The 12075-nt window shown below is 30.3% G+C and overlaps 1 protein-coding gene across 4 annotated transcripts in view; it reads right to left on the bottom strand.

Annotated features, from left to right (window-relative positions):
* LOC139502931 (glycerol-3-phosphate dehydrogenase, mitochondrial-like) overlaps nucleotides 1–12075 on the bottom strand; it is a 42329-nt gene that overhangs the window by 10246 nt on the left and 20008 nt on the right. For all 4 annotated transcript variants that reach the window (XM_071292601.1, XM_071292602.1, XM_071292599.1 and 1 more), the window contains 8 exons: nucleotides 11961–12046; nucleotides 10901–11008; nucleotides 6338–6472; nucleotides 5309–5487; nucleotides 3773–3904; nucleotides 3162–3320; nucleotides 1602–1787; nucleotides 527–625 (listed from right to left, as the gene is read on the bottom strand). In XM_071292601.1, the coding sequence (XP_071148702.1) occupies nucleotides 527–625; nucleotides 1602–1787; nucleotides 3162–3320; nucleotides 3773–3904; nucleotides 5309–5487; nucleotides 6338–6472; nucleotides 10901–11008; nucleotides 11961–12046 (1084 nt within the window). The remainder of the gene's footprint in view (nucleotides 1–526; nucleotides 626–1601; nucleotides 1788–3161; nucleotides 3321–3772; nucleotides 3905–5308; nucleotides 5488–6337; nucleotides 6473–10900; nucleotides 11009–11960; nucleotides 12047–12075) is intronic.

The raw sequence follows: 12075 nt of genomic DNA, 5'->3' as shown, positions 1-12075 counted from the left end.
AGGGATCTTATCCTGTAAACAAATGGCTTTAATGCATGGTCTAGACCCTCACAGTGAGATTCCAATGCAATCACAAGCTGCATAAGCTGCAGAGAGATTAAGTCAGAATGAGCTCAAAAATCACAAGCTTCATTCAATCGTATCTATAATTCAAAATCATATAAAATTTGGGGAATAAAACTAAAATTTGAGATTAAAATCAAATTTAGAAAATCAAACGACCACTGGAGCATGTGAATGGGGTAAATGGATACGACATATGGAAGAAAATTCACAATAATGATGCCACAAATCCTTAGACCAAATATTGTTGATCTCACTAGTAAAGTTAAAAGGCAAAAAACAAGTTTCTATTAGTTCAAGCTCTAAAATTCTGAGCCCCATTGCCATGTTTCACAATGACACACACTACAAAAAAAGTGTACATGAATGAAATTAGTAGTCACTGTACACAAAATACACAATGGTCACTGTACACAAAATACACAATAGTCACTGTACAAATGTGGTACAGGTAAATACTAACCTGGAGAAATTCTCCTATATCTACTTGAGCATTTTTGTTGAGATCCACTTCATTAAGGATATCATGCAGTTGATCTTCTGTTACACGTTCACCAATTTTCTGAAAATAAATATACATTACTTTCAATGAAATTATAGAATATATATGTTTACCAGGTTTAGAAGCAGGTAGACTATCACAATTTTTCCTTGTTTTTTTTTTGTATTCCTGGTTTCTTGCAATTTTAAACAATTTCTACATCTATCTACAAGTTTATTATTTCTCAACTAATTAATTTGATATTCAACAAAACTTACAGATGGATTGCAAATAAAAGGACCCGAAATTATCTGTGGTCTTAAATGAAATAAATTGCCCTGTTGCTATTTGCTCATAATAGAGAAAGAGTTTTATTATTATATGGAGGCTTTATTTGTAAACCATTCATTGAGCACAAACTTTTGTCATTGCTTTAAGTAAATGCTTATGGTATAAGGGAAATAACTCTAGATAAATTATCAGAACTCTTATTGAGATTAATGCAAAGGGGTAATTCATGTACAGTATTGTATGACAACTCCAGTTAACAGTGCATTTTTTTTTAAGAATATTTTATAGTCTCAATGTTTTCTGTTTGATTAAAAGTTTATGCTAAATTGAAACACTTATCTGGGTGCAAAAACCAGAAAAGTGGAAAGACATTGCGCAAACATTGTATTTTTGGAGATACTAATTTTAGTGTTTTAGACAATGTCTTCATCTTCACATAACACTTAATATATTTTTTTTCTTTGTTAAACATTTTATAAGACCCACAAAAATTAGTTTCCCTCGATTAATAATGTGTATCCACATTAATGTTAAGGTGGTAACAAACACCTTGACTAAAATTAATTTGGCTAGTTTAATTTTCATAAAATTTAGACAAAATATTTACTTTGACCAATCACTTACTTGGAAAAAATTTCATTGGATTCATTGGATTTAGTTTGACTTCTGATCATTGCAATTGAAAAGCTTAATATTTCCTTTATAGAGTTATCTCCCTGTAGTGTTCAGTACCACCCTAAAAAAACTTTTCTAAATGTGTCCTTACCTTAAAGTATCTCCTGAGATCATTAACTGTGATAAAACCTTTGTTTTCATAGTCCAGAGATTTAAATCTCTTTACATACATATTGATTTCATCCTTAGTAAAGTTGATTGGAACACTTGAGGTACCAGCACCTAAATCTAATCCCATTTCTCGTCTCAAAAATTGTTTGGCATGCTCCATTTCTGCCTGAAAACATAGAAAATATAGAATATATAAAACACACTGAAAACATGATGTCAGTAACTACTAAAAGATCTTTAGTTTTTTTTATGGATGGTTCGTGTTGCTTAGTCTTTTTTTCTATGATGTGTTTTGAATGCTATTGTTCGTCTTTTTTTTTGTGGCCTTGGCATTGTCAGTGTCAGTTTTATTTTTGTTATCTATGAGTGAAAATTCTTCTTGTTATCTATGAGTGAAAATTCTTCTGGTATTTCACCCGTTTCCTTGTTTGTGTTTTATGACAGACAAACAGACAGAATATTTTATTATAATGTCACATACCAATACAGAACAATATCATACATCATAATATAAGTATAATAAGTATAAAAAGAAATTGCATTCACAGAATGACATTGTTAAAGTACTTACAGAAAATGGTCATAGTTAAGGAATGACTGTAATATTTTTTCTGTCTATGAAGAAATAACATAAAAAAATTGGGTGCACACTGAATAACACACGTAGCAGGTTATTTAACAGTGTGCATCACATTTTTTATGTTATTTCGAATAGATATAAAAAATATTACAGTCATTTCTTATAATTTAATTCTAAATTCCATTTTTAACCGTAGAAAACCTTGAAAAAACATTGATGACGTCACGGTCACATGACTAAATTATGTCTATGGGCTGATAACAAAATAATGTCAGCCAATCAGAAGACGCGTTACATCCAAAATTAAATTATTCCCATATATATCTCCAGTGAAAATTGTCCAATCAAACTGACAATATAACAATGAAAAGATAAAGTGGTACAAATAATCCTACCAAGTATGAAAGCTCTACAGCAAAGTTTCTTAGTATTATTCTTTATTCATAATCATTCATCAATATACAGATTACATTTCAAGTTATTTAAAGAATGACTGTAATATTTTGTCTGTCTATGAAGAAATAACATCAAAAATGTGGTGCACCCTGAATAACCTGCATAGCCAGTTATTTTAAAGTGTGCACCACATTTTTTATGTTATTTCGAATAGACAGAAAAAATAGTAGTCATTTCTTATAATTTAATTCAAAATTTCATTATAAACCAGAGTAAACCATGAACATTTGGTTGCCGCCCACCTGACCGCCCGGCCGCCCCTGTACATCCCCAAATCAATTTATTTAGATTCAATTTAATTAATTTATCACATTCTTATTTTCATTTAGAGCTCTTACATAAAACTAAAGGAGGAAGACAGTAATGGAAGATTAATTTTTTTGACCATATGTTGTGGATAAATTTCGCAGAAAGTCATTTAAATAAAGAAGAATTTTTCCAATGTATGCTGGTTGTGGGGCGTTTAGAAAAGGCAGTCTATTCTAACTCTCCATCGTCCCTTACCTGTTGTCTAGATTTACTCCATTTTAATTCTTCAGTCATTATTTCAATGATTCTTGGGAGGGCCTCTTCTGCAGCATGTACATTACAGAAAGCTAATCTGGTCCTTCTGGCTAAAATATCTACTGCCCTACATGCATACTCTCTCACTGCATATCTAACCTGAAATATACCGATACATGTACATTACAGTAAGCTAATCTGGTTCATCTGGCTAAAATATCTACAGCCCTACATGCATACTTTCTCACTTCATATCTAACCTGAAATATACTGACATTAACCTATCAAGACAACAATATTGATACCTGACCTGAAGTAGTAATAGCTCTGAATTTGTCTTAATAGTAAACATTATAAATGACTCTTGCTATTTAAACAGTCGGTATTTATTTGCTTCAATGAGTATCAATATAATAAAATATTGGAAGAGTAAACTTCTACATGCTGTGCAGAATGTATCTGGAACCATTTGCTAAAAACTTTTAAAATTTCTAAAACCCACTGTACAATGGGAGATGAGAATGGTTCCCATGCACCAATAAAAGTCAATCAAACCCCTTTTTTTTTAATTTCTACATTTTAATGTAGCAAATTCTTATTCTTATTCTTACTTCAGCCTCTAAATAAGGGAATTCTTCGTGTAGTCTTTTACCAGACACTGGCCATCGTTTACCTGTCAGTGTAGCTAACTTTGCAACTTTGAAAGCTTTATCTCCATATGTGCTGGCTAAATGCTTTGCTACCTAAAAAAATGGAATTTCAAAATGATATGTACATATGTTGGTTAAGTTCTAATTAGCAGTTCCACTAAAAACCTGACACTTTCACATTTTTGTGTGAGGTGCACAGATTGATTCATACAAAGAAATTCATGTTTGTTGAATGCAAATTTCATTATTTTGACACCAGCAATTAATCAAGAATGTATTCCCCTTTAACAAAAATGATGTTATAACTCAAAGCACTATATGTGTGGTAGGCATTTTTGTCAATGATGTGCCACCATTACCTTCTTACACAAATCATATATATGATTATGAATATCAGTCATTTTACTTAGAGAATAAAGGAAGAAACTAGAAACAAAATGAACCACAGGAATCACAAAAAAAAGAAAAGCTTGATCCACAGACACTTTATTAGCAAAGTATACAAAGCCACCAAGTTTTACAATTCCCAAAATTTGCAGCGATCATACATATCACCTTATTACCACCCCAATTGGAAACAGTACCTCTTTGGGAGTAAAGCCAGTTGAAATGGTACGGCATTATGATCTACTTTCATTATTTCAACAATAATACCACTAGAAACCTCCATGAGAACAACTACATAGATGTGTGAGAATAGCAGCTAACCACATAATAACATTATTGACTAACTTTCACTTTTAACTTAACTAGATTCTTTTTTCACTTTTACTTTCTATTTATATCTATAACGTCGACATAACAACCTTTATTGTAACATTACTTCAATCGAAGATGCAGAACCGCCAAATTTGTACTTCGCTGTTTGATTTCATATGTAATATTGCCCACAATACCCAAAGCACTATTACATGTACATGTATTACCGCTTGTTGGTTCACCTTGTTTAAATACAAATCATTTTGGAAAAAATGGTAATAAATAGTTAAAAAACTAGCTTAGACAATCTTGACAAATGGTACAGAAAGAGTGATTGGCACCACCAACGGGCATTAATAACATATATTCATATAAACCACACTGAAGTACAAATTTGAATTTCCTAATAGAAAACACTATACATTTTGTTATAGTTTAATAATACTGAATATGTTTAAAAAATATAGTCTATCAAAAAAGATCTGTGTTGCCTGTCGTCTCCAAATAATATAAATAGAAATGACAAAGTCAATGTTTGGCAACAGAAACTAACAGCATGTGCACAACTGCATGCCTTGTAAAAGAACAATAGATTCTTTAAATTGTTCCGCCTTTTGTTGTTGTTTGTCTTTTTAATATTGAGCTGACTATAGAGTTATATTTGATCATTGTTGAAAGCTGTATGGTATACCTGTACATTTGGTCTCATTGACAATCATACCACATTTCCTAATTTTTACAGTTAATCAAATAAAGAGCAGATGGGTGGACAAAAACATTGTGTGGTGACACAATTACCTCATTCTCCAGACCAAAATCTTGCACCAATCTGATGAACAATGTCGGGGACCATCCATGAGCACCATCTAACATTAGACCTTTAGTCCGACATCCTGAGGTGGTCTTTAGATTGCAAACATCTATTGCTTTGTCAACTGTTTCTTCAGCCATATGTCTGTAGGTTGTCCATTTACCACCTATCAAATTAAACAATATAAAATCAAGGACCAATACAACATCAAATTTTCATGCACATTTGGACTTAAAAGGCAGTTAAAAGTTCTTGCAGTCTCTCAATCTTAATTAATAAATTGGTTCAGTAAATTTTTCAGAATTAATAATTTTTTTGGTGTACAAATTTTTAGGGTTTTGTGTGTAACTTTGACCATTACTTTAAGATTTGAACAAATTACAATATCCCATAGACTTGAATGCAGAATTTCTTAAAACCACAAAAAATGCATCTTTGCAAATACAATTTTCCTTAACTTTTAAAAATTAGTGTGAAAAGAAAAGAAAAGAACAGCGTTCAGTTATAATGTTCTCTTCCTATGTACATGGTTTTTTTTAAAGTTCATTTAAATATCCTACAAGAGACGGCTATGCCAAATCATTCGGTCTCCGGTGGATAGTTGTCTCATCTAGGATATCTGTGTGGGTCCATTGCAATTTTATCAGTTCTGAGATTTCTATAATATAATTGCAAGCTATTGAAAAAGAAACAGATTTGCTAGGGTCCAAGCTTACCTGCTATAGTTATTAAATTGTTTTCTGAGATTTCTATGATATGATTGCGAGCTATAGATTGGGTGCCTGTTTGGTTAGGGCCCATCACATACTAAAGGTTACCTGCTATAGTTATTAAATTATTATCTGAGATTTCTATATGATTGCGAGCTATAGATTGGGTGCCTGTTTGGTTAGGGCCCATCACATACTAAAGGTTACCTGCTATAGTTATTAAATTATTATCTGAGATTTCTATATGATTGCGAGCTATAGATTGGGTGCCTGTTTGGTTAGGGCCCATCACATACTAAAGGTTACCTGCTATAGTTATTAAATTGTTATCTGAGATTTCTATGATATGATTGCGAGCTATAGATTGAGTATCTGACTTGTTGGGGTCCATAACTAGAGGTCTGATTCCGCACCAAGCTGACAGAACATCACCTCTTCTTACTGGAAAAAAAAAGATATCAATATTTCAAACTTTTATATTTTCAAGGATTGTTATTTTACACATTTTCAGTGCAAAAACTTGTTGTGCTAGTGTTAAATTAATGCATCAACAACAAATTTGCACATCATGTCATTTTATGAACACTTATATAAATAAGGGAAAATAAATCATGGATAAAACATTTCCAGGATTACAGAATTTTATTACAGGTACTTGTGTAACTGAACAGTATACATAGGAACTTCTTTTTTGCCCAAAAGAATGTACCACTAGGAAGACTCATAAAAAACTTTTGCTGACAATTGGAAGTAAATTCCAAAAGTAAAACTTTCTTCTGTTTAAAAAAAAATCAAAATAAAGAGGTTTGCTGCATTATTTAGAGATTCATATGCTTATAAGTCTTTTAAGAGAATTATTGATATCAGAGTCTTTTTTTATATCCTGGTACAGTCATTCTAAATTTCTCTTTAAAATGCTACACTTTAGTTTCAGATAACATTGTATTATGAGGGTAGTAATGCCCTTTAACGTCAAACGGCCATTTTCAGCTACCATTAGAAAAAAAATGATTTAAAATTTCAACATGATTTGTCAAATTATCCTTATCATGATTCGCCAGAGGTCTCAAATAATTATTGTTATTGTTTTTTTTGGAAAAATTTAACAAAATTCGTCAGAATCATTCAATTGTTTTATCGTCTAAAAGAAAGTGTATATTTTATCGTCATGCACCAAAAATTACCGTTAACATCATTTGGCAAGAATTTTTACTGTTATTCGTCATGAAGGTACACCCATTACGACCCTCTATAATGTTTTTGAGAACACTGTCAACTAAGGGTTCAATAAAAATAAAACTCTTCATGAAGTAATATATAATGATAGATTAGCTAGGATTGCTTCCCTTGACTCACTGTGACAAAAAACGATTTTTCAATTGGTGTTGTGTGTGAAAACCAATTATAATACTATTCATCTTGTATTCTCAAGAATTTACATATACTGATCCCTGATCCAATACCTTGATTTAAATATAATTAATTTAAACATCAAAATGTTGGAATTGAATTGAAATGCTTGTAACAAGGGTTAATTTATACAAACAGTGTGTACAATTTAACACTGTTATCAGTCTTTTCTAGCAGTATTTAAAGTACAAAATATCAGAAACAAACGTGGCTGTGTTTGTGAAGTACACAAATCCAAGTCTAAATTATCGAATAATTGGACAAATTTAAAACAAAATTTGAAATTGGAGTCTCAATTCATACATTTTCTTTACAATGAAATTAGCTGGACATTTAATAACAAAACACAGCAGTGAATTAGCTTCATACATGTCATTACTAATTTAAAAAGCTGTGTATCTAAATAATCTCTTTTTTAACATTTTTCTATAATACTCTGAATTAAAATTTTGAAAGTTAAAATATTAAATTGTATTACAATAAGTTTAACAGCATAAAAGAAAATGCTATATAAAAAGCATCAATAACATAATTATATAAAATTGTACAATATGACAATTTACATGAAGTTAAAAAAATCATTTATGATTACTATATTATTAAACAGATTGATCATGAACATTTTATGACATCCAAAATAAATACTTTCAATAACCAATTTTGTTATAAACAATAAACAACCTACAGAAATTAAAACTTTAATTTTCCTTCCATTAAAATATAATCAACAATGTATACAAATTAATTACAATGTTTGTGATAGTTTGTCTCAAGAAAACTTGACTGACAAGGATAATACTCCAGTAATTAAAGAGTTATCATAACATGTATGAGTGATCCTGACATACTGATCAGTGACAAACATAACTTATACTTGGTATATATACATCATATGGGCTTGTAATGTTCATCAGTTCCAATACAAAGAAATCGAAAGGAAATTACACCAAGGTAGTATATCTTATTTAAATTATTGTTTAATTTCAAATTTTATAGTAAACTTAATTTTAATTTAAAGTCATTTATTTTTATTCATTTCATTCTTATTTAAATTTACTTTTTTTCTTTCTTTATCTAGTCTAAATACTTTTTTTCATATTCAATCAAAAAATATATTTAAAATTTTAGTGCAAAAATTATAAATATAATTAATTTTATCATTAAATTTCACTTAATTCTAATATTTTTTTTATTTTCTTTTGAATTCACTCTATAAAAAACCTTTTTCTTTTTCTTTATTAAATATCTTTTTCTTGATCAATTTTAAAAATAAAGTATTCATGACTTTTAAAATTACAATGCATTTAAACTATTGGTAAAAGATAAATTAAAGTTTTGAGAATTAGCTTAAAAAATAAAGACCAATTGACAAATATCTGTATATTGACTTCAATTTAATAGTATAAAATAGTATGTTATATTCTTTGACTCAGGGTGAATCTTAAAATGAAAAATAAGCCAGCATTTGATTGGCACATCTTTGTGCAGGCTTTATTTCCAATGTCTGAGTGAATATGTGTTAGTGAAATGTTGAAAGACCCTTCAACAATCAGCTTTATTTTAAGAAACACTACTCCTTTGAGAACTTATTTATCAGGTCAGAAAGTTATCCCTGTGTGGATAGATATGATTTGGCACAATATATGCATGGGCTTGAGATACACTGCCCATGCTATTTTGTGTTTGACCATATTTATTACAATGCCTTCATTGAACAGGTGGCTTTTAGTAAATTATAATTTAATTATGAATCATTGTAAACTTTAAAAGATAACTATTTATGTATTATTTGTTCCATTTTTGCTGTACAATAACATCTGCAGCAAATTAGAAATTATAAACTTCAGCCAGATGACTGTCGTGTGCCAAACTTCCAGTGGTAAATATGTTATACATAATCAAGGACGACCAGATAGATAAAGTGCTCATCAACAACTGAAGTGGATTGGCACAGATTATGCACAGGCTTGACATAGTGTCTGTGCTAGTTCATGCTTAACCATTTCAGTTTGTTAAATCATCTAGAGCATCAGTGATGGTCAAAGTCTTTTTTATGTTTTTTATTAAAGGAATTTGGTTATCCCAAGACGGCAGCGATCTCTATTGTATTCCATTATAATTTGTCTAGATTCAAAGCGGTTTTTTTTATATTTTTATTAACTTATCAACTGTTATAGGCTGTACTATATCTGTACTCTAGATGTCTATTTTTGGTCATCTATGGTGTTCAAAGTCTGTAGAAATTGTTAACATGTAGGTTATACAAATAAACAACCAGTAGACAAGAGTATATCAAAAAGGAAAGTACTTTTATACAGTCTTTATATACACATGTCTATCATGTAGGTTGAATATAAATACATGTACAACCAGAAGACTAGAGTATGAAGAAAGAAGAGAACAAAATGTCTTGACACATTTTGTGTGCAGTCTTTATATAAATAGTCTGCACCATACTGTGTTGAATCAGCTTGTTAATATATCAACTGAGGATATGTTTGGTATAAAACATAAATGGAGAATGTGACCATAGAATGCAGGTATTACCCCTTCTTGCAATTTTTGTTATAAAGGGATATAACTCAAGAACAAGTAAAAGTGACACTACCAAATTAGCAATTGATCAGAGTTTTGCGATATTAAGTGTTGTGTCTAAGTTTCATAATATTTGGTTGAGCCAAACTTTTTTCAGATAACAACAACTTATTTTTGGACCTATAGACAGACAAGGGTATAAATTAACACTTAATGCCCCTAAAAAACAACAAGAATCAATTTAAAACTGAAATCATGTATTTTGATTGGTCTGATACATTCTAATTTTTCAATTATAAATCTAGTTGTTTATAGCATTTGAAGTTCTGGTTTGTGCTTGAATATATTTATAGTAACTAGCTATATCTAGTTTCTGTGTGACATTTGTTTACTCTGATTTTCAAATGCTGAAGTTTAATTGTTTCACAAAAGTAAGAATTTTGCATTTGTAGGGCTAGATCACCAGCTATTTTTCATACAATAAAGAATTTCATTGGCACATTTTTGGGCAGGCTTCAATTTAAATGTCTGATCAAATGTGTGCTACTGAAACTCTGAATTATATCTCATCAGAAAAGCATTTCATTCAGGGCCGGTATTCTCAACACATTATATGAGTTATTTGTATAGCAAGAGACTGCAAAGAGTTATAATTGATAATTTTATGACCTAATATTTGCTGCTGAAATCATATTTGATATTATCACCCCTGTTTGTTGTCATGTATTTGATATAAATAGTAAAAGCTTTGTCAATCTTAATATGTATTCATCATGTCATTCTTTACTTGAGGTCAATAATAAAATGTATATAAGATGGCTTTTCCAGAGCAGAGCAGAGCTCTTAGGATTATACTAGCATCCTAAGTTGATAGGGGTGTGATAGTTGAAATACACAAAGATATTCTCTCTCTATATAACCTACCATCCACATCCTGATGTAGATAATTTCTAACTTCTGATAATATGAACTGGATCTCATTTTCTGATGGAGAAGGTTTGTCTGTCACTTCACAAGCAACATCAGTGGTTCCTGTTAAATAAATGAAGGGCATTTAAGGTGATACAATAACATTACAGTTAGATAACTCTGTCAAAATCACCTGAAAGTTTTAATCAAGTTCTATAGAGTATTGTTTACAAAATGTTAAGCTTCTCAATGATCAAAATTAAGTGTTTGTCATACTGCGCATGCCATATATATACATGATATATATATCTTATGAAATTTTTCAGATAAAGTGTGTGGTTCAAGTTTTTAAAAACTGTTTTATTTTAGTCAAAGGGTAAAAGTCAGAAATTTATGAAAATTAAAAGAGCCAAATTAATTTTAGTCTAGGTATGGGTTCCACCTTAATCTTCAAACTATAATTATACATTATCAATTTAATCCTCCAAAATGACATTATCTTACTTAACCCTTTCAACGCTACAAAAAAAAATTAGAAAAATGGGTGCTGCTGCTGCATTTTTTTTGTGTTCATTCATTAGAACAGTATATTCCATTTCAGACTGTTGTATCTTTTTTATTATAAAAGATACAGAGAAAGTTATTGCATGAAAAATGCTCAGGAGAGTATGAACTGTAATGTTAGATAGTTATTTCAGTAAAATGTTTTAAGACTTTGATGTCTTAGATTTGGCTCTTTATTTCTTTATCTTAATTTCAGCAATGACTAATTAAAAAGGTGTGGCCAGAGCATACTGTTTTTCAATCAGAGCCAATTTTAGTGAATTGTAAAAAAATTGTATTTTCATTCATATGTTTTGTTGTTTTGAATAATCTCGGCGGAATGAATATCATTTTTTAACTATATCAAACAATTTTCTTCATTCTGTTTGTAAGAATCTGCAACATTTTTTTTGTGGCCACATAATGTTGTCACTCTGGCGGGTAGTTTTTCTCAAGAGCAATCATACCACTTCTCCTCATGTTTTCATAAGCAAGAAGAGGAGTTAATGACTATTTTGGTTATCATTCAAACCTGCTAATGTCACTTTTTGCCAAGGGAGAAAAAATATCACTCGTCCATCACTGGTATCAGGATCCAGTAAACCCATATCTTCTGGACTGAAACAAATAAATATCACCACTTCATG

This window comes from Mytilus edulis, chromosome 14, assembly GCF_963676685.1.
Source record: "Mytilus edulis chromosome 14, xbMytEdul2.2, whole genome shotgun sequence".
Lineage (NCBI taxonomy): Eukaryota > Metazoa > Mollusca > Bivalvia > Mytilida > Mytilidae > Mytilus > Mytilus edulis.
The sequence above is the reverse complement of the archived record's forward strand: the minus strand, read 5'-3'. Positions and strand labels throughout refer to the sequence as shown.